This window comes from Thunnus thynnus, chromosome 13, assembly GCF_963924715.1.
Source record: "Thunnus thynnus chromosome 13, fThuThy2.1, whole genome shotgun sequence".
NCBI classification, from domain to species: domain Eukaryota; kingdom Metazoa; phylum Chordata; class Actinopteri; order Scombriformes; family Scombridae; genus Thunnus; species Thunnus thynnus.
This window is the reverse complement of record NC_089529.1, coordinates 15,323,166-15,345,846: the sequence shown is the minus strand read 5'-3', so window position 1 is coordinate 15,345,846 and position 22,681 is coordinate 15,323,166. Positions and strand designations below refer to the sequence as shown.

Genomic DNA, 22,681 nt, shown 5'->3' with positions numbered 1-22,681 from the left:
GAGCAAATTTAAAATATTAAGTGAGGGGAAAATTGAAAGTTGTAAATATGAATTAGTCAGTTCATGACTTGAATTCTGAAATCAGTAGAATTATATTAGGAGCACAGAAAGAGTTGATCAAAGTCAAAGTTAGTTCCATGGTGGACACAAGAATACACTAAAGCAATACAAATTGAAATAAGGCTTTCAAAGTTTTTGAAAAAAAAAACCCCAAAACATTTTGATTAATTTTAAAGAGAAAGCAGGCAGCAGTGGGGAATATAATTAAGAGGGCTAAAAGAGAGTAATGGAGGAAATATTGTGATTCATTAGGTAGAAATGCACCATTAGAAAGAGTTTGGGGTATGATTAAAAGAATGTCTGGTAATAGGAAAGAATATGGATATCCTATAATGAAAGATGGTGGACATATGATAATAGATGATAAGAACAAAGCAGAATTAGTGGCACAGACTTTTGTTAAAGTACATAGTATAGAAAATTTGAATAATGAGGAAAAAAGGAGGGAGGGAAGGAACAATAGAGAAAACATAGAAGCACTGCAGGATGAAAAGCAATATGGAAATACAATTAATATGTTTTCAATGACAGAATTGAATAATATGTTAAAGAAATATGGAAAGACAACTCAAGGGAAAGATCAAAGAAGCCATTTTATGTTAAATAATCTTAGTGATAGGAGTAAAGAAGTATTATTAAAGTTGTATAATAAGATATGGGAAGTGGGATCCTTCCCCACTCAGGGATAATTATAGATTATTTCCACTATATGTAAACCAGGTAAAGATCCAAGCTTGGCAGAAAGTTTTGGATAGCTCTATCATCTCATGTAGGCCAAAAATGACTAATGAAAGGTTAGTTTATTGTTTAGAAATTGAAGGAGAAATAAAATGTTACCAAAGTGGATTTAGGAAAGGAAGAAGCACTATAGATCTTGCTCTGTGTTTAGAACACGAAATTAGGAAAGCTCGTTAACAAAGAATGTAGTGGCTGTTTTTTTTATGTCATATGACATGATGTGGAAAGAGGGATTAATAGTCAAGTTGCATCAATTGGAAATAAGAGAAAAAATGTAAAGATGGATTAAAAGTTTTTAACTGATAGGATGATCTCAGTAAGAATAGGGGAAGATTTTAGTGGGAATTATTTAGTTGAAAATGGATCCCCTCAAGGTAGCATAATAAGTCCAATATTGCTTTCAATTAAGATAAATGAAATGTTTAGTAATGTAGATAGATCTGTTGGGGTCTCATTTTCAGATGATGGGAAAGTAGTTTTTTTTTTTATGAAAAAGAAAATTGATAATTGAATCAATCCTAAACTATATGGAGAAAACTTAGAAGGAGTAGATTGTTTTAAGTACTTGGGGATTTGGTTTGACAAGAAGCTCATTTGAAAAACACATCTTGGAAAAATATAGTAGGAAAATGTAAAAAGATACTGAATATAATTAGATGTTTGAGCAGCAGAGAGTGGGGAGCAAAAGGTCTCCTATGTGTATATTGGTTTAATCAGGTCAATTTCTGATTATGGATGTATAATTCTATGAATCAGCATCAAAGACATTATTGAAAAAAAGTTGGACACAATCCAGTATCGAGTTTTGAGACTGTGCTGTGGGGCGATATAAACTTCTCCAGGTAGTTAAGGTCAATGAGATAAGAATAGCTCATAAAATGTTAAGCCCCACTGTGCCATTCTCTATTGTCCCACCATGGACCCTAGAAGCAGCAAGGGCCGATTTAAACCTGTTAAAGAAGGAAAAAGGAAAAAAATACAGGCAAAAATGAAGTCCGGAAATACGTCAAAGGAAATTATTCAGAATATGTTAAAGTATATATAGTTGCATCTAAAATGCAATGGACAATAGAGTAGGGATAGCATTTATCATTAAAGAATTAAATGCAATATCAAGTAGAAGGGTTAGTGATGACTTAGCAGTATATACAAGGAGTCAAACCGATCAGTTTTGATGGGTTCTGATTCCAGTAGTGCACTAACAAGTATTAAATACATGCAATCTGATACAAGGCATGATATAGTCCTTGACATAGCTCAAACAATATTCAGAATTAAGGAATAGAAATTAAACTCATGTGGATTCCTGCACATATTGGTGTAGATGGAAATGAGCTGGCAGATAAATATGCAAAGGGGAAGAAAAGGAGAAATAGGTATGGTTGTAAATTATAGCAAGGCTGAGGTTAAAAGAATAATCAAAACTGAAATGAAAAAGAAATGGCAGGAAGAGTGGGATAGAAGAAATAAGGGCCAGTACTACTACAGCATTCAAGGAAGAGTAGGAGAAATGAGAAGAAGCAATAGAAATAGAAAGGAGGAGGACTGTCACGGTGGAGTGCAGGCAGGTGGACCCAGGTGCAGACAATAGGGGCAGGCAGGAATGGTTCAGTGAGTTTATTGGCAAAAGAGAAGATTAAAAAGCTCACAGGCATGGGTGGGAAGTCCAAACAGTAGTTTCATAAAGTCCACAGAGCAGGGATGAAACAGGGAAAAGTCCAGACAGGCAGGCAAGCAGGTGCAGATATGACACAGGTTCAGGATTCAGAAAACAGACACTCAAAAGCAATATGACAACTACAACGATCTGACAGGGGAACAAAGGATCGATCCAGTATAAGTTGTGAGTGTCTGATGAGGGAATGAGTTGGCGGAGTAGGCCAGGTAGGTGCAAGACTGATGAGAAGTGGGAACAGGTGTGTAGATGGGGGAGAAGAGGGAAGTCTGAGGGCATCTGGTGGACAGCTTGAGGACGGCAGGTCTGGGGAATTGGAGGAAAGCACATGGCCTAGGAGAAGTGAGCAGCCCTGCAGAGGGCTGGGGATGAAAGCGTGTGGCTGCAGAGAGGGACTGAAGAGCAGATTGCGACAAGGACGTTATATCAAGGATGAGGTTTGGTCACACCGGTCTGAACAGTACATTAAACATAACAAATAAGCATAGATAAATAGGATAGATAGATAGGTAGATATGAACATTGTGGACTACAGGAAACAGTGCAGCATGTATTTTTATACTGTCCTAGATATCAGCAAGAGCGAAATACACTTTAAATTACACTTCAAAAGGAATCACATGACACTTGGTATTAGATAAGAGCTCAGGTGATGTAGGGTACAGAGCTATTTTCAGATTTTTAGAAAACACAGTAGGACCTAGTAGGAGAATTTAATGTAATAGATAGTAATTGTCCAGGAGGAGGCAGTGATACACCGAAAAGCTGTTTGCCAACCGCTCTTAAAAAACAAAAGAAGAAGAAGACAATTATTGTTATCGAAATGCAGCGAGGTCTTTGACAGGTTGTATCTGGCACGATAACCAGCTAGAAATAATATTTCCTTCTCAAATCATGGTGTTTTTATGACATATCGCCTTCACAAATTAGCCAAACGCCTGCTAATATAGGAAACTGGGCGGGGAAATGCCGGCAAATAGCTGCATTAGCTAACCAAGCGGACTGAAAGGGGATCTTAGTTAGCTAGCTTGCTCCTGCTAACGTTACACGCCGCAATCATGAGCGAAGATGACAACTCGGTACCAGCAAACAAAGACAAAGACTCAACTCTCCTGCTCACCAAAGACGGACAGAGGTACTATGTGAGTAAGGGCGGAGTAGTCGACAGCAGAAATGTGATAACCCCGCACGAACCCGACAACAACGTCTCCTCCTACGACATGGACGACCCGGACGAGGAGAGCGACGTTCTGGACACTTCGGATCCCAGAGACAGCGCCGCCAGCCCGGAGGAGCTCAACGACGAGGAGACGTCGGAGGGCGACAACGCTCCCAAACAGTGCACCTACGAGGGATGCACGGAGACCACAACGCAGGTGGCCAAGCAGAGGAAACCGTGGATGTGCAAAAAACACCGCAACAAGATGTACAAAGACAAGTACAAGAAGAAGAAGAGTGATCAGGCCATGTCCAGCGGCAAACTTGATGTAAGAATAGGTTGCGGCCATAGTTAAACCCATATATAGGTACATATTTATTACATCCCCTCCAAAAAAAAGGTATTTGAGAGATGTAACCTCAGCTTACTGTGCTTATGTTTACACTAGCTGGGCTGAATTGTTCTGTTTTTTTCCAGACTTTATGGAACCACAACAAACACAACAAAACTCCCACAGTTAATTGCTTTGTTTGTGTCCTTCTTTGTGCTAATTAGGAGAACTCAGAGGAAAGGCCTGTGTCTGTGAACAAACAACGTCTGGGTGCCATGGGAGACCGGCCAGCCAGACCCTCCCTGATAGAGCAGGTCCTCAACCAGAAGAGACTGGTAAGTCACTGCCAATGAGATTGACTGATGATGGCGTCATGACACAGATGGGTGAAAAACTAAAGGAAAAAACAAAATAAGTAGTCACTTAGTAAAGGTGTTGGTCCATCACAACCCTCCAGAACAGTTTCAGTGCTTTTTGGTATAAATTCCCCAAGTCTCTGATGCTACTGGGGGGATGAACACAATTCTTCCAAAATCTCCTATAAGCATTCAATTTGGTTGAGATCTGGTGACTCTAAAGGCCATAGCATATGATTAACATACTTTTCATACTCATCAAACCATGCAGTGACCCCTCAAGCCCTATGAATGGGGACATTGTCATCCCAGAAGAGGCCGCTCCCAACAGTATAGAAATCTTTCATCGTAGGACAAAGGCGATCAGAATAACTTTGTGCTGATTGTAGTGCCCTTGACCTTGACTTCTAAGGGGAAAAGTGGACTCAACCATGCCACGAGCGGACCCTTAAAATTGTCACCCATCTGTATGTTAGTGTTTCTAGTACCACTGGGAACATTTAACGTTGCCTCGCTCAACAGTAACCCTGTGCTGTTGAGCACAGCTGAATTATTGTACTGCACCTGTTAAGCATTTAAGGTTCGACTGCCAATGTGTTTCTTGTGTCCTTCCATCCAAAGTGGGAGACAGTAGCCTTTAGTGTATAGAGAAATTTTAGCACAAGGCGTTATGTACCTCACAACAGCAGAAATAGACAACTAGGCATTGGATCTACATAAATATCTGTGGTTGTGTTCCCTCATAAATTTGAATGTGTATCTGTGTGTCCCCCAGTCATTGCTCAGGAGTCCAGAGGTGATCAGCTTCCTTCAGCAGCAGCAGCAGCTCTTGGCCACACAGAGTCGCAGCCAATCACAGCAGCAGTTCCAGGGTTGCTGACGCAGGCCGGCCAGTGCTTTGCCGTAGTATTTCAGATGTACAGAGAGCACTGAAGAGACACTGACACTTGATGCATAAATTGATTGTTACCTTACACTGTAAACATATGCTTCCTCTGCTAGACAACCATGCTGAAGAAAGAATATTAAAGGAATAAAGGGACGTTAGAAACTGGGCGAGCAGATCTGAATCCCTTACAAATAGGGGATTTCCATACACATGTGCTGGCTTGGCTTTACTTGGTTTGACATAGTGTGTCAGTCCAGTGCAGCAGGGATTTGCGTCTCCATTGCAACAGTGCTACTAGCTTGAAGTTTGTCTTTAACTGATGATGTGCTTGTCTTGAGTTGATGACCATTAAAAGCAGCGCCCTCTTTAGAGTTGTTTATTAAAGCCCCCAAGAAGTGCGTCAGGCTGTGACTAGTGGTCAAAGGAGCATCAAAACCTCCATAAAATGACTCATTTCACTTAAGAATATAAACCATTCGGTCCGATAACATTTGGAAAGTCTAGAAGAGCCACACCATTGAATCATTTTATCTCATTCAAGTTAGCGGAGGGCTAAACCAGAAGGTAGCCAATTTATCCCTCAATGATGACAAAGCCCATCTGATGTCACCGCAACCCACTTGGAGGCGGGTCATGTGCACTTTGACTCTCAGGCGTGACCCAGCACAACTTGATGTGTTTACACTGGAAATGGAAAAAGGCTGGGGGAAAAAAAGTGCATTTCTTTAAGACTGACCATGTAATAATGAAACATTGTTTGGTGCTGTTTATGAAATAATTTCCTAAATCCAAGCCAGCATTTCTTTTCACTTTTACTTATTGTTCCTTACATTTTAGTTACAGTTTGTGCTTTTAATGTTTTCTTTTTAACATGAAGTGTTGTTTTATGTGTGACAATCAATCCTGTAATGCATGTCTGTAGCGTCTTTTCAGCCAAATGGGGCTTTCAGGACTTGTTTTTAACACAAAATTTTATACACCCATTAATCTGAAACTTGCACAAACAGTACATTTTAACTGTATACAAAAAGAAACAAAGTTTCGGTGGAATGACCAGTGTTTATGCTAGCTCTCTTAGCTTTGTGTAGAAAAGTGGAAGTGATGCACCACATGTTGGTAAAGTGTGACAAGCAGAGAGAGGTCGTGTGCTGTATGTCATTGTGTATATCCTCTGTTGTGAATATGAGATTAAAATTATGATGCTAACATTGAGAAATTTCTAAGACGGTTTTCTGAGTGCAATGTGAACTTTGTTCTTTAAAATTCAAACCCCGTAAAAAAACATTTGACTCTTGAAAAAACAACTTTAATGGAACAAGTACAAAGCAACCAGTACATGAAGTCCAAATATTAGTCAACAAATAGAAATACAGTACATACTACAATAATAACATTTATAATGCATAATAACACAAGTCTTTGAGTACCTACAAATATATACCACATTTTCTTGTCTTGGAGTGCAGTTAACATGTCCCAATGGAAACACAGAGGATTAATGCTAGTCTTGAAATTAAGAAACACTTGATCGTTTAACTACAACAGTAGTAAGTTAGCTATATGAAATTCAGTCATACATGTGTTTCATTTTTCCGGCATGATGCCACAAAGCTCTAACAGATATTTTTGTTCTTTTGCATGAGATGTCAAGAGAAGGACCGTCAGAAGGACATACAGAATCTACGACTACCTGTGTGAAGGAGCAAATGGCGCACACACTTCAAAGTGTGTGTGTGTGTTCATGTTATGACACTGAGGAAATAGGGTTGTGAGGGGAGCCCATTTGTGTGAGGACCTTATCCAGCCACTGCAGGGGCCCGTGCAGGTGCACCTCGATCCAGCAGGGGGTGCTAGTCACATCTTGACGGTGGTATTCAGCACCCCAGCCCTGAGGAGAGGACACAACCATAAATCTCAGCTGTGCATGTTAGCAGCTCAGTTAACTGTTAAAATTAATGGGTGCTAAGTGAACAAGTGTAATCTATATCCTTGTGTATAGTGCGATTCGACATGCTCAACAGCACTTTAAGATCAAAATAACATGTCAAGTTACAGTTGTAAACTCCGAGTGCACAACCAACCCGTTTTATTTAGCCATACCAAGCGGAAATGTGGCTAAATGTTTAATTTAACAAGAAAAAGTTCAGTACCTTAACAAAACTCATGCGGATGGTACACATCTTGGTGAGCTCGTAGACGACCTCAAAGCCGTGGTTAACAGACTGGGCGAGGAGCTGAGCAAACAGCTGGTTGTTAAAGATCTTGAGGCTGCAGCCGCTGGGGATCTTACACACAGTGGTGGCGTGGAAGCCGTGCTGGAAATTACAGTTGCGGCTCTGGACGAAGATACTGCTGTCGCTCAAGCACTCTGCGTAGACCTCGCCGCCTACGTAGTACAGGTGTAAACCTGAGAGAAAATAACACAAATAAATGATAAAGTCAATCCCGAGTGAATTGACTTAAATTTAGCAAAAATCGTATACATCACTCAAATGTTAAAGCATGTACATAGAAAATGTATAATCAAAGATATACATATTCAGTTACTTCATTGTGTACAAACTGAAACTTTGTGTTTTCCTCATATCCTGCCACAGGGAACCCACAAGGGCATCTATGCTTGTAAATGAGGAATGTCTTAATAGTGTCTGAATAGGAGACTGAAATAGGCCTCTGTCTGACCACTCTCCACCGTTTCTATCACCCCTATCATTCCAAACCACACATATCCTCGCAGTGTACAGTTTACTATAACCCACAGAGACACTTGATGTCTGTCCAACAAAGGCCGGCTTTCTGTGTTCTTTTACCAGGAGAAAAAAAAACAATATTTGGCCTGAAGGATCATAAAGCACAAGGATTCAGGAGGTATACACACTGGGCATCTATTAAAAAACTTCCCAGCAGTCCTTGCTCCATATTACATCCAATAAGTAAATACGCAGTAGAGTTGATCTGATATGAATTACCTGCCTGAGCCGTCCAGCCTACCTTTGCCTATGTGCCTGCGCGTGTGTTCGATGGTGGAGTTGCGGTTGACGTTGGATAACAGGCCGAGGCAGAAGCGGTTCTTGTTGTTGGATGGGTCTGTGAAGCCGTCCACCAGCACGCTGCGGGATGAGGCGTGGAAAGTCTCCCCCACTCGGTTGTTGAGCTCGTAGTAAGCTACGGAACACCAGTACTCTGGTTCCTCGTAACATACCGGCCGTAAATCTCAACAGGAACACAAAGAAGGTTTCACTTATAGGTGAGTGTTATACATAAAATCTATCATATCATATACAAGTAGCTGTATATTGCAGTAAACGTACTACTTAATATAAATAAATATTACTTCTATTGTATGTATTTCTACTATCTGTATATCTCCGGTTATGTGAACTTAAGTTACCTCTGTGTGGAGCAGAAAATGTGAGTTTGGGGGTTTCCGTGGAGTTGCTGGGTTTCACATCCTCTTGAGGGGTTGTCTCCATCATGCTGTAAGGAGGTGGGGGAGTCTCAGCTGGAAAAGCATGTCACAAAGCACAGGAAGAGGATAAATGGGCAAAATCAAAAAAGTCGGAATCTGCCTCAGCAATGGTTAAACTGCATTCTGCACGTGCAGCAGGTGTTTGAATATTTCACATAAACTGTAACAAGTATCTTAGTATCAGCTTGCTTGTTTTGATGCCTACCTGTGATGTGATACGGACTGCCGGGCTCTGCAGAACTGTTGGGGGAGTTTGGATAACTCTGTGAGGTGGGAGACTGGGCGAGGGAAGAAGAAGGGGAAGAAGAGAAGGAGGAGCAGGGCAGCGGAGGGAAGGAGTCCGGGTAGGTGGCGTTCTGGGGCATCAGAGGCTCGTTGTGCAGGGAGGCGTTCCTGAACTTTGCCAGTAAACTGTGTTGAGGGTTGAACTCACTGTGGCGTGGGACCAGAACTGGCGGCAGCACTAAGAGAGAGAGAGAGTGTGGGGTTGGAGGGGGGTTGGGAGCGAACAGAGACAAAGAGAGACAGAGCAGGAGCCAGATGCTGTTATAAAAGATCATATTACTACAAATGCTTTTGGCTTGGGAACACTGTGATAGATCAGATGTCCTGTCTCTATTTGGGAACCCATAAAAGCTTTTCTGTTACGATATTAAAATTCAACAATGACCTAATTTAGGATGTTCTCCTCTCATTTTTGTACCTGGGGTCTCCACACGCCGGTAGTGGTAGGGGTTGACGCAGATGTCCTTTTGCTTGGAGCCGAAGGGGAACTCGCAGCACTCCAGGGCTTTCAGCTCGTGGTGAGACTGCAGGTCAGGCCAGCGCCACACCCGGCAGTAGATGACATGAGGCAAACCTTTCCTGTGGGACACCTGCAACCTGCCGTCCAGTGACCGAGGAATCGTCACACACTTGCCTGAAAGAATCAAACAGCATGGATCTCAATACTGCGCAGGCGTTTATATGTTTGGACTGCTTCTGTTTGTAGCCTTTATTATAGTTGTTACCTTGGTGATTAGACATAAATTAACAATTACTGCTTTGTCTTGTGTTTTCTAGGGTATGCAAAGTATTTAACACAGTTAGTGTGAAAGAGTATACTGCGACTACCTATCATGCACTTTTTAAATTGAATTCTGCAGAATCAGCTGAAGCTTTTAAGTCACACTTACATAACAGAAACTCTGCTGTACTTTTGTATTTGCTGCTGCATGCATGTTTATTTATTTACTGGGATGATCTGCTTGTGCCATGTCTACATCTTCACTTAATCTGATGGTGCTGAATATGAATATAAACAATAAATAGTGAGAAGAGTTTTATAAACATAGATGATAATCGGACAAGTATTGATTTACAAAGGAGTCACGGTGATGCATCTGCTGGATAAAACATCAGACTACTGTGTTTACATTTGAGGCTTTTAGTCAGAATTTTTCAGTGCAGATCAAAATAGTGGTGGGGCAGGTTTCTGGGTCTTGTGCAAGAACACAATCACAAATGGCATCAAGTTTTTCACGATAAGCGAGCAAACATTACAGTAAGGTCAGAAAAAATACATTATGTTTAGCAGAAGCATGTTTTATCTTCTTTCCTATCCTTTAAACCATCTCAAGCTCTCTCAGGTTTATATTGTGACCCCTTACATGGGTCCTCCAGATTGGGAACCACTGGACTAGATTCAACACTGTGATACTCACTGGGCTGTCCGGGGCAGCTAAGGGCTCTCTCCAGCTCCTCCATTGCCCCTTTCTTCTTCTTTAATTTCTTCACTAGAGAATCCACAGCCTTTTCCGCCCACTTCTCCTCCTCATCCCCTTGTTTCCAGCCAAGCAGGCGCTTCACTGCCGGGCTGGTGAAGGAGAATAGGGATGTAATGGAGGCAGAAGAGTTCATCATGAGATGGATAAATAGGGGGCAAGATGAGCTGATGGGTGCTGTTAAAGGGATAAAAGTTCCCTTGGGGACAGGAGCGGGGAGGCAAATAATGAGTAGCCAGGACAGAAAAGAAACAGGGAGGTAACTATAAAAGAGGTAGCACAGTGAGTCTGTGTAAACAGAGGCTGGTTTTTGTATTCCGCTGTTACTTCCGAGCAGCGTCGGTGGAGGAGTTGGATTCCCTCCAGTGAAGTGCGAACCCTAAATCCCCTATCTGTGTTGGCACAGAAGGGATCCGGCAGCTCTGGATCCGAAGCCTCATGCAGGGAAGGTTATTCCACACACAGCCAGAAATCCAGGTCAAGTTTCAATCATCTGGCAAGAGAAGTGAGAGAAAGTATTAACTACTAATTTAGCTGAAACAGAAGCATTGAGTAAGAGTAAGGTAGAAAAGAGAACTTGGGATTTAACTGTAAGGGGAATTAAGCCAGAGTCACTGAGGTGGTAGGCTGGTCTGGAGTGATGACAAGAGCCAAATGAAATCTGAGCACCACATGAGCAAAATCTGCTCATATCTAACAACCTGGGCATGATAAGTAAGACGCATCAGCAGAGCACTGTTACAGAGACCGACCATGCCTGTGTCAAACATTCCACATGATGAAGAACAAGGTCGATATTCTCTGTGGAGAAAATGAAACACGTACCAAAAACAGTTTGAGAAAGAGCAGGGCAACATGGCCAAGCTCATTTCTAGATTCACCAACAATGAGGAATGTCCTCTCTGGCCTCTGTTTCTATGATCATGCCACTGACGCCCAGGAGCCATACTGTCTGGCCAGAACACATCACAGGACAGGAGGGGGAGAGGGAGAGAGGGAGAGAGAGGGACAGAGAAAGAGAAAGAGAGAGAGCTTTTGTGTTAGTGTCTTTCTGTCCATTTAAAAACTATTGAAAATGATCCTTCTCTCCAGCAGCACCAACTTATTGATAAATCACTCCAACTTTTCTCAGATATTCAGGAAAGTAAGTGAGACTCAGTAGTAAGTTAATTATTGTGATCTACTTGTTTTATATCTTGTAGCAGAACGTTCTGCCGTACAGACTCTGAAGACATCACGTTTTGACCCATGTGGTAGAAAAAACGCACAGTTTTTCATTATGTAGTAGGCTACAATTGTAAAAATGCCAGATTACAGCCGCTCTTTTCTTCATTCTGCACTTTACCCACGTCGTTTGTTTGTGTTGTAGATGCACACATGATGCTGAGGCAGACAAAGAGTTTGCCACTGATTCTGGCATTAATATCCAATAACTCTAAAATATAAAACTTCACCACAAGTTTTTTTTTTTTATTATTATTTAGGATTGGCCTTTAAATAAGTTAGGTCTCAAAATACGCACAGGTAATAAGCAGTGTCCTGTGTTTGTTGACAGAAATGTGACCAACACTGGTTTCCCGCAGACAAGCAGACAGACAGACAGCTGAGGTTTACAATGACAGCAAAGCGCACAAGCTCAATGCGGCATCAGTCCGCTGCTGCTGCTGCTGCTGCTTTTATGGAGCCTGGCGTCACTCAGTCTGCAGGCTCAGATAGGCTAATTACCTAATGCTTTATCACCAGGACACCCCCTTCCCAAAAAAGTAAACACGCCAGCTTCCTTTCACTACACTGAGTCATTTCAATTCTACAAAATCCGGGTTCTGCCCTGACCTCTGAACGCACACCTTGACGGCACAACATGTGACCAGAAGCCTGACATACAAAATTATTCTAGTCATAGTTTGCTAACAAAGTCATTATTAATTTAAGTCAGAGATCTTAATACGGCACATGTATCAAAGCGGATACTGATGAATATCAGTGATTCTTCTCTTAGTCATCTACAAATAGCATATTGATTACAAAATCAATACTTTGTTTAAACCATTATATCACTATAATCACAGTTACGTTTCATCCACAGAAAGCTGCGACAGTGCAAGTGAGCACTTCTTAGGTATTAGGCAACATGTATTCAACAATCTTAAAAAATATATTAGTTTACAGTCCTGCAATAACATATAAAAACAAAGAAATCTGTTAAAAAATGTGATGAAAAGAAATGATTGGTTGATGTTCTCACCTCTGTTATGATAACAAGTGCATCGCAGACAGCCGTGAGCGTGTGGAGGCTTCCCTGTCTGACTGTAGGTCAGGCCAGCACACTGGGGCAGCGAAGGTGTGTGTCTGCTTGTATGTGTGTGTGGACTGTGTCTGTGCGCGTGTGTTTACGGTGAAGTGTCAAGTCAGCCTCAATAAAAAAGTGCATCCGGTTGCGTGATTCACATTAAAAGCGTTGAAAAGCGTCAGCTAAAACGAAAATCAGACTCAAAGATTCACGACAATGCCATGAAAACAAAAAGGGGGAAATGTTCGGTGAAATTCTAAATTCAGTTGCTATTCCACATTTAACATGTGCAAACCCCATTAATTACCCAAAATAATTGATGCATGGTGATGGCCAAATTCAACTTCAATAGAAACAAAACAGATTGTTTTTTTACACTTAAAGTGTATTTTTGAGCTGAGAACATATTAGGGAGATATTTGAGATTCTGGATTTTGCAAAACAATGCAGTTAATATGAAGTTTGGGGAGTAATTTACAAGACATCAGTGACTAATTATAACCAAATGGACATTCTTAAATAATGTCACTTATAGACCTGTATTAATATTATTATTAAAAAATCTCATTTAAAAATGTTGTGTGCAAATTATGCAGTGCAGGCCTCCTTGTTTTGAACATACAATAACAGACTATTCCAATAATAATAATAATAATAATAATAATAATGATGTTTTTTCAATATCCTGTTTTTAAATGTTCAAATAGACTCACAAAGATACTTTAAAAGGGATTTTAAATGATACTTCTTTTTGTGTGTCTGGTTGCAACACAGACAGAAAAGTAGTGAGTGAAACAACACTACATAAATAAATGAAATCCTTAAATCTAATTTGCAATACCTAATGAGAGTTATAACATTTAGGCTATTCATAATTTAAATAAAGAATAACTAGCCTAAGAAAAAGTAACATACTTATTTACAGATATAGGTTAATAATCATATTTTTAACTTGCACCATTTAGGCCTTCATTTAAATACAAGATACAAACTATTATATTTTCATTTAGGGATTTACATACTCCAGACCTACAGTAATTAATGGTCTGACTGATGACTGAACTTCCGCCTTTACTGTGAACACAAAGCCCCGCATTGTTCCGGTCTTGTCCTGGTCTTCTGCGGCAGCCTTGACGCAGGTTTGCAGAGCCCGGAGCCTCCACTCCTCCAGCAGCCCCAGCCGAGCGCCACACAGCCTCGGCGGCGTCAGCCTGGCTGGAACCGCAGCGCCTGCATGCAAGATCCCTCCGCCTCCCCTCCTCCTCCTCCTCCTGGAACTTTCCCAGGATTTCAGGGATTTCTGATTCAGGCTCCGCAGCGTCAGCGGGGTGCACGCGCCCGTGCTGCAAACACGCGCGCGTGTGTGTGAAGTGCGTGCCACCTGAGCCATGCCCAGTGTCAGGCATAGCTGGCTCTAACTAACAGGGGCCAGGATGAAAAACAATCACACCTGTTCCCCGTTTTCCAGAATATTCAAATGAACTTTCTTTAAAGGACAAATGTTGTAGTAGCCTTATAATGGTGCTATTGTGCTTTACAGTGTTTGTATTATTCATTCATAACGTCATACAATGTCTGTGGTATGATTTTTTTTGGATATCATTCCCGTATTGCATTATAGTTTTATTAGTGGATTGCTCATTAGCTATATAGATTACACTATTAATAGCGATTAAGGTGGATTTAGGTGTAGTTGTGATAGTGACATGCACCTACTTCATAAGTTTTTAAAAAAACTTTACAACAGGTTGCTTCTGTTTGTCAACTGCTTATATTGTAGGTGCTCCGAGCCTGTGTTTACATATGTTAAAATAGTTGTTTAGGTTATGGTATGAAATTATAGCCTACAGCTATTCCCACAGGGACCAAGGAGACAAATGTAAGCCCATGCACAATATATGCACCTGTAGCCTTAAAGATGCTAAAAGTAAAAATTCGCATGGAGGAGTGGAGGGACTATCAGCCGTCGCCCCCCCATAAATTCAATCGTGTTGTGAAATCAAGCCTCATAATTTTTTCCTGTTATAAATCTAAGTTGTTTCATCATCTTTTGTTGGGAGCCATGCGGAGGTCTTTCTCGTTGCGGATGGATACGATCCTTTATTGGGAGTGCCGTGACTGGTCCAGTTAATGACGCAAGCCCGGCTGGCGACAGTGAGTCTACAAGTTTGACATTTTCACAGTTTACAGCAACTGCTGCGGAACCTAACAATACTTCCAACACGAAGTGAAACCACTCAGGGGACCCTGTCAAAAACCTTATGGTTTTTTTTTTCCAGCCACCTGGTGGAGCATCGACATGCACCATGATAATCCGGTGTGCCATAAATAGGTGGTGGTCCATCAGACAGAAGCCACGACGGACCCATAACAAAATAATAAACGATCTGTTTTCACTCCTGTTAGAAATGAGCATGACGAGGAAAATAAATACTATTTTAATGACTGTTTTTATTCTAGCAGTTTTAGTGTTGTTGTCCAGTCACCTGCAGAAAAACTGTAGGAGTCATTTCTAACAATAAAAAGTGTTCTGAGAGTTTCTTTACGTTTACATCCTGCCTGTGTTCCCATCATCCGCAGTGAATGAGTAGATATCAGACACGGATCGATAACCTCTAACGTGTAAAACTAGAAAAGGGCAGCCAGGATACTTTCCGTTGCCTCTGCGTCTCGTCTGGTTGCAGACAAACACAAACAGGATGCGCACCCCGGGGCTCCGGGAGGCCCCAGAGACCTCCGTCTGCATCAGCGCGAACCCAGACCTCTGGCTTGCATAAGAAAACAGCAAGAAGATCATTTAGTCAGACCGCAAAAACGCTTACTGGACGCTTTCCAAGATGATGTCCACATGAGGTTGTAGGAGACAGGCAAAGGGATGACTTTGGTGATAAATAACAAAATCCAGGGTTTCCCAGTTTCTTTCATGTCAAGAAAAGGCCAAACTCATGATAATACAGCCACTAGAAACTTCATACAGTTCATCCCAAATAACAGCTGTTAAATCTAATTTTATACCAAATTAAATAAACTGTAATTAGATTCATTTTAGACAAGACAATTTTACAGATATTTCCTTGACAATACTCTGCAGGATGCCTGACAGAGGCAGAGAGCTCAATTTGGTAACCAGTGATCTAAGATGAAAACAGCCATGCATAGTCACACTGCACACTGTTTGCAATTTATGAATTCTGCAGCAAGATATCAGCGCCTCAAGATAGTATACATGTGCAGGATGAGGTTTTGAGTGTGACCAAGCAAAGAGACAGGAAGCTGATTGAAAGAATATCAGATTGAAACCAACAAAATCTTTAAATGTTAAACACTGTAAAAAATTGTGCAATTCAAGTCAATCCTAAAATATATTTTGAGCTCCGCGTGAAACCACTGGTTCAATCTTGCTTTTTTTTTTTTTTTACAAACAAGGAAAATCAGATCTCTTCTTCAGCTTTAAGATTCAGAAAAAGACATCATGCTTTGACTGCTATAATTCCTCCTTAACCTGCCTCAGCAGATCTCTATTAGCTCAGGATTAAGTGGTCAACAACTCTGCAACAAAGCTTTTAACAAAAACAAAACATTGTTAGTAGAATGATAATGATTTCCAGATCATAAATCATTGACATTATTTTTTTTTTTTATTTTGGTTCAAGTCATACAGCACACCAACTCACAGTCAAGTTACCTTAAAAATACAATCCCTCCCTTTATAATAATAACATTCATTCTACCTTCCTGAATCAGAAAAGACAAAGATGATCAGATCCTCCACATTTTACTACAAGACTTTCTCACTGATTGGCCACAATATAAACAATAAGTAACTTAGTACACGGATCAGTCATACAGGCCTTCTGTAAGCCGTGGCGACAGAAACGTTCGCGTAACGGTGGCCATCACAAGCCGATATCTGAATGAAAAAAAAAAGAAAGAAAGGCAGGATCATGAGGAACTTGCAACCGTGTCCTTACTTCACATCCAGAGGCAACATCTGGAGAGCAATGGATGTGAAATACTCTACTTTGTTCTTTTGTCGTTGATTACAGTGAATGACGTACACAGCCGCGAATCCCACCTCATCCAAAGGTTTGACGGCCCGATCATAGGCTGTCTCTATGATACGAGGGCTCATCTGATTGGCTAGTCAGTCTTATGTGGTGACTGCAGCTTCCAGGCCCCGGTGATGTATCGCAGGCGAATGAAAATCAGGTCTCGTCCCATCTGCAGCCAGCTCCAAAACGGGACCAGCTTGGACCCTGGCAGAGCAAAACGCACAGGCACTTAATTCTCAACTGATGCTTTTACTGTGCAAATGGAAGTGGAAATATGCCAGTTTGCTGACATTTACTGCTGTTAGGCCATTCAGTAACTCCATCAGAAAAGTCTTTATCACAGCAGCACTGAGTAAGCTTAGGTAAGTAGTTGGAAGACAGGCGCTTTATGAATCTCAGGCCAGGAAGTGGAGGAGCATCAAAGAAAGCAACACTCACACGGTGAATATTTGACAGTCAAAAACAAGAAGAAGCAAGTAAAACAAATGAAGAAGAAGAAAATAATCTTTAAAAAGGAATAACACCTACATAGATTAACGAGTGATAACATCTAAAATATGCGATCATTGGCAAAATGTTAAGGAATGACTAGAAGAAATAAAACAGCAAACATATCCAACAGACATATTTATAGAACTAAGGATAAGTGGCATCGTGGGTGGACAGATGTCCATGAAATACATACCTTCTATTTCAGTCCAGTTGACTGCCACCTCTGCTATGGGGATTTTGAAACACTGGGCAATATACAGGAGCTCCACATCAAAAGCCCTGTGAGAGGAAAGAGAAAAGTGCACAACATTGGCCGAATCACTACAACTGAGTGCAGAACATCAGTACTTTTTTTTTTTTTGGTAAGGACCAAAATATTGAGTACTGAAGAATCTCAAAAGCTGCCATTGAATGTTTAGTCAGACTCTTAATCTTGTTTACTCATTCTTTGACTAGATAGCTCCTGACTCCAATCAGAATGTTTAGGCAAGAAAATCTTTATTTATCTAATTACAAGATTATTTTATTCAGAAAAAGGTTATTGTGAAACTGCTTGTGTTCAGATATTAAACATTTAAGAAGGATGGTTTGTTTTTACTTCATGAAAAACAGGATTGCAGAAAAAAACATGTTTATACAGTATTATATCAAAAAAGGTCTTGTTTTTGCTATTGAGGCAGCATATTACTATCACTAAATGTGTTAATTCCCAGCACATTATAGTCATAACAAGCTTCATCAGACAATATTTAAGCTCCTTCACACCTATAGTCTACACACACACAGGTGTTTTTTCTTGTGTTGGATGATTAGACCTCTCCTCATGATTGTGTGGGCGGGTACAAACTGGGCTTGACTGACATCTCCCTCTCTCCTGTCAGTTTTATTGCCCCTGTTAGGGCGGGACAACTTACCCTGTGATCATTCTTATTGGTCCACGGGAGTTTTGTGACTTTATGGAATTCCAAGCATAGCTCATGACTACGTTTTATTAGCAGGAGTAACTGAAAACACCTGTGTGGATGTGCACTGCCTTTAAACCAGCACTTCATTATTCAATTACTGAAATAACTGAAAATTATTCAAGCACCAGTTAGCTGGTTGCACTTTTAGAAACATGTTTCTTAAAACCTGTTTCAAGAAGCCATTTTTAAACCATCCCTTAGTTGACAGTATGAAAACTTGTGATTGGCATATTTTTTTTTAACATCATACAGATTAATGTTTGGTTAATTGTACATTTTTTTAAGCACAAAGGCACATGACAGCCATTACTGCGGCATCACATTGAAGCTTTAAGTGTCCGTGGTGGAAAGCAAGTCCTTACCATCGCTCTACATGGAGAGAAGAGAAGGTCTTGAGCGCAGCCTCACGTGTGAAAAGCTTAAAGCCGCACTGTGTGTCCTTGATCCCTCTCACACAAAAGAACCACACCAGGAAGTGAAAGCCATACATAAGGAATGTACGAAACATGGATCGCTGTGGCACAGACACGACAGTGGTCACTTAATGTTTAAACAGGCATAGTCTACAATACTCTGGTGTCCAAGCAGACAAAAAGACCGACAATTACCTGAGCTACTGAGTCTTTCTCCAGGTGAGCTCTGGAACCACAGGCGATTGCCATATTCTCCTGCATAGACAGACGGGCATGTTTAGGATGGTCACACTTGTACTGCCCTCTCTTAATACATTATACATGAGGATATGTGAGACAGAACAACAAAAACAGAGCACCACCACACCGGTTTAGGACTGAGGTCATTAAGGCCAGCTTCCACTTTTTCAATGTCAGAAAACTTTGTGGCTCCGTCAGCATCTGCCATCAGAATGACTTTCCCTCTGGAGCTCAGAGTTCCCTTTAAAAGAGACAAACAAAACTTACAAATGTTATATCAACAGGAAGTGCACAGCATACTGTTGCACACATGGGTTTGACAGCTACAATCTCACCATCCGCACGGCCCCTCCTTTCCCCCTGTTCTTCACCAGCGTCAGGACCCGCACTTTATCTGCACCGTACTTCCTTGTGTAGCGCAAAGCAACCTGGCAGCACATCACAAAACAAATTTCTGTTGGTATCACTTTGAAATACTTAGCTGAGAAAAAAAGCGAGTGGAGCAAAAATAGAACTCTTGGGAAAATATTTCCAAAAATTACCTCTGTGGTTTTGTCTTTGCTGCCATCGTCAACCACAATGACCTCATAGGTAAAAGAGGGGTGCTGTTTCTGCAGTAAGGAAACAACAGGAGGGATTTGTATCACACAAGGCACTTTTCCAGTTAAATGCTGCCACCTACTGGCACCTTTGAGAATAACAGATACAGTCATAAGCTTGTTTTGTTGACCATCTCGGCATTCAGAGGATGCTCCACTCTGTTGAAACTGTTTCCCTTTGTTGGTCATTGATTTCATCATTCTTTTTTTTTGGCATTACATGCGTTTATTATAGCAACAGTGGAGAAATGATAGGAAATGAAGGGAGAGAGAGATGGGGCGTGCCGTTTTCATCATTCTTTTATCAAACTACTATGATTAAGATTGAATTTAGTGCTGCCCATTTGAGGTTGAGTACTTACAGGTCTATTTTCCAAGTACTCCATAGCTTCATCTAACATCACAGGCACTGAAAATGACACAATCACACACATATTAGAATCTTACTCACTTACTCCTCAATTGATGGTGCAGAATTTATCATTCAACACAGAGTTAACTGTGTTTCATTCAACTGCTCAATGAGGAAATTAAAATATTAGGTCTTTAAAACACAGACTTATACATTCTATACATGTCCTGTAAACATGGTAAACATGGCTTTTAACAGTTTACTGTATCTGCAGGCATCAACAGCAAATGTCACTGACACTGAAATGATCAGTCAATGAATGAATTGGTCTACTGACAGAGAAATAATCTTGTAAGCAAAAATGCCAAAAATGTACTGCTTGTGGCTTCTCAAATGTGAATAATTACTGGGTTTTTTTGTCCTTTCCTTTAAGAAACTGAATATGTTTTGGTTTTATATTAATGGTCAGACAAAACAAGGAATCTGAATATGTCAACATGGGCTTTGGGAAATAGTGAGAACAATTTTTCAATATTTCACGATAATGAGAAGTTGCAACACTGTCATCTAGTTACTGCGCAGACTTTCCAGACAGAAACCTGGGTTTACCCTCCCCTCATCACTCACTTCTGAGCTCCTCGTTATACGCCGGGATCACCACAGAGAGGTCTCTGGAGTGGGGATCATGCAGACTGGGGAAGAGCTCTTTCTCTCCTGTGTCGGTGAGGAAGTATTTCTCCTTCTCGTGGCGTGTCAGGTTCACCATCCCGGCAGTGACGTGTGCTATTACAAGCACCTGAAAGGGAAGAAAAATGAGAATGGCACTCTGGTTACTCTTGCCGTCAGGTATATTTTACAGTTTTTAAACATAGATATATGAACTTTAAAAAAAAAAGAAAAAAGAAATGGATACAGGAAATATGCTTGACTGCATGTAATCTTTACAACTATTTATATAATGTGTAATATCTTCAGTAACTAAACCTGTATGACACAACTTCCATTGAGGCCTATAATGTAGCAGAGCAGAGGCACAGCAGTCATGATTTGGGGCAAGAACTTTTGGTGTCGTTATCATGTGTTGTGCTTCAATTTAATACTTTATCTTTTTCTCAGTTTTAACTTCTGAGAATTTGGTTTTTCACCTTTCTTTTGCTGCTTTGGAGCATTTCCCCCTCAGAATACACAACTTAATTTAAGTGTTTATAAACGGAAGCAATGCAAAAAGGAAGTGTCATAAAATCAAGGTAAGGTATAGGATGAATAAGACTCTAGTTCACAATTGCCTAAAGGTTTCTTACATAGAAAACACTTGCTACAAGAAGCTTCAACAACTCTCTGACAACACAATATTTACTCAACATTGTAATTACTTACCACAATCAAAGCTAGAGCTGCCAACGCGACCAAGGCTTGTACTATTTCACAGAGACAATCCATTTTCCATGAGTTTCCCTGCAATCACTGACAGCCCACCAGTCAAAGCGGCTAGCTTGAGAGCTAGCTTGTTTCCTCTTTGCTTTCCTTCGTGTCCCACGGACGGTGGTCGGACTTTCCAGGAAATTAAAGAAAATACAAGCGTACAGGACTAATTAAAAAGCGAGACACTACATGAGAGTCCTTATATCTCCATTACTCTGTGGGCTGTTCAGTGAACTCCACTTCCAATCACAAGTGAACACAACGGCGACGCGGAAGTGGAAGTGACTCTTCTCGCGACACATCATCAGTTTGAGGCAAGAGAGCAGCGAGCAGCCCGCAGTGACGCACGTGCTGCCACCTAGTGGACAGGAGTTGAAACTACAGCAAGAACTCAATTATAGTATGTGTGACTGAGGAGACAATTTATTAAACCTTGATAGATGAAACATGGAATAACTCTTGTGCAATTAATGACATTAATTAAAACAGCATTCAATTTAGGTGTTAGTTCGAGGATCCTTTCTGCATTTGAGTAGTGTGCTGGGGACATTCACATAGATAGATAGATAGATAGATAGATAGATAGCTTTTTTTCCAAATTATTTTGGAAAACCTCAGAGCTCATCCAGTTTTTCTGGAACTCCTACTTCCTTATACAAATAGGCAACTACAAATATGTTGTCACACACATTTCTGAATCCTTAATTAAGATTAGAAAGCTTGTAAAAACTGAAAAGATTGGTTGTTTAGTTATTTATTTATTTTTCTATATTTTTAACAACTTCATTTGGTTTGTACAAAGTCATTCAAACCACAAAGAATACACAAAAAAGAAAAGAAAATATTTTGTCCATGGATGGAGAATCAGAGTACCATCAAGACTTTACATTACTTTGAAACACTGCATAAGTGGTCTCACCTAGAACTGGTGATCATTTACGTTTATGGATATAAAACTCACCATTTAAATAAAAATATAATGACTTCTGTCATTGTCTTTTTATCATACAATACAATACATCTCTTTTCTGTAATTGAATCTTAGTCCCACAAAAAATTTCAGACATGTTCCACATCAATCCGAGAAAATTCCACATTCATAATTATTTCTGTGCCAATATCACAAAATCCACAGGATTGAGATGTTGCTTCTACTCTTTAGAAATGGGTTTGTTGGATAAATGAAATCAAATCAACTTTGCAGCAGTCTTAAAAAAACTTGAATGTATTGCATCAAATAATCTGCTCGTGCAGTTACTGGAATACCAAATGTCTTCAGTGTAGGCCTAAGAGCACATAACCAACTGTGATACCAGCAGAATATTATTTTAACCCAACTGTCAAATAATGTGTTTTTTAATATTTCAAATATTTGGAGTACAGTGATATTTTGTTTCGATAAGCCAATCTAGCCGA

General features: G+C 40.5%; 3 protein-coding genes across 4 annotated transcripts; 1 reads left to right on the top strand and 2 right to left on the bottom strand.

The window, feature by feature from the left end:
* Positions 1–2,943: 2,943 nt before the first annotated feature.
* On the top strand, positions 2,944–6,424 carry rfxap (regulatory factor X-associated protein). Its single transcript, XM_067608237.1, has 3 exons — positions 2,944–3,960; positions 4,188–4,298; positions 5,095–6,424. Exons 1-3 carry the CDS (start codon positions 3,532–3,534, stop codon positions 5,197–5,199), a joined length of 645 nt encoding a protein of 214 aa, XP_067464338.1. The 5' UTR covers positions 2,944–3,531; the 3' UTR covers positions 5,200–6,424.
* Positions 6,425–6,498: 74 nt separating this feature from the next.
* smad9 (SMAD family member 9) lies at positions 6,499–12,825 on the bottom strand. 2 transcript variants are annotated; one of them, XM_067608234.1, is made up of 8 exons: positions 12,686–12,825; positions 10,381–10,933; positions 9,381–9,596; positions 8,883–9,140; positions 8,600–8,710; positions 8,200–8,421; positions 7,359–7,615; positions 6,499–7,096 (listed from the first exon to the last, which is right to left on the bottom strand). In XM_067608234.1, exons 2-8 carry the CDS (start codon positions 10,577–10,579, stop codon positions 6,953–6,955), a joined length of 1,407 nt encoding a protein of 468 aa, XP_067464335.1. In that variant the 5' UTR covers positions 10,580–10,933; positions 12,686–12,825; the 3' UTR covers positions 6,499–6,952. The 2 variants fall into 2 exon arrangements, with proteins under 2 accessions (XP_067464335.1, XP_067464336.1); XM_067608235.1 differs by lacking the exon at positions 12,686–12,825 and adding an exon at positions 11,266–11,396.
* Positions 12,826–16,344: 3,519 nt separating this feature from the next.
* alg5 (ALG5 dolichyl-phosphate beta-glucosyltransferase) lies at positions 16,345–21,557 on the bottom strand. The gene is made up of 10 exons (XM_067608233.1): positions 21,221–21,557; positions 20,471–20,639; positions 19,854–19,900; positions 19,435–19,503; positions 19,228–19,320; positions 19,020–19,133; positions 18,848–18,907; positions 18,602–18,753; positions 17,468–17,553; positions 16,345–16,986 (listed from the first exon to the last, which is right to left on the bottom strand). The coding sequence occupies exons 1-10, from the start codon at positions 21,281–21,283 to the stop codon at positions 16,871–16,873; spliced, it is 969 nt and encodes a 322-aa protein (XP_067464334.1). The 5' UTR covers positions 21,284–21,557; the 3' UTR covers positions 16,345–16,870.
* Between the last annotated feature and the right edge of the window lie 1,124 nt (positions 21,558–22,681).

Coding starts and splice junctions, on each gene's coding strand:
- rfxap (XM_067608237.1), top strand. CDS start 3,532: ATGAGCGAAGATGACAACTCGGTACCAGCAAACAAAGACAAAGACTCA. Junction 3,961..4,187: donor TGTCCAGCGGCAAACTTGAT/GTAAGAATAGGT, acceptor TGTGCTAATTAG/GAGAACTCAGAGGAAAGGCC. Junction 4,299..5,094: donor TCCTCAACCAGAAGAGACTG/GTAAGTCACTGC, acceptor TGTGTCCCCCAG/TCATTGCTCAGGAGTCCAGA.
- smad9 (XM_067608234.1), bottom strand. CDS start 10,579: ATGATGAACTCTTCTGCCTCCATTACATCCCTATTCTCCTTCACCAGC. Junction 9,141..9,380: donor CCGGCGTGTGGAGACCCCAG/GTACAAAAATGA, acceptor TCTCTCTCTTAG/TGCTGCCGCCAGTTCTGGTC. Junction 8,711..8,882: donor CAGTCCGTATCACATCACAG/GTAGGCATCAAA, acceptor ATGCTTTTCCAG/CTGAGACTCCCCCACCTCCT.
- alg5 (XM_067608233.1), bottom strand. CDS start 21,283: ATGGATTGTCTCTGTGAAATAGTACAAGCCTTGGTCGCGTTGGCAGCT. Junction 19,321..19,434: donor GCAAAGACAAAACCACAGAG/GTAATTTTTGGA, acceptor ATGTGCTGCCAG/GTTGCTTTGCGCTACACAAG. Junction 17,554..18,601: donor TCTCTCCATGTAGAGCGATG/GTAAGGACTTGC, acceptor TTCCTCTCACAG/GGCTTTTGATGTGGAGCTCC.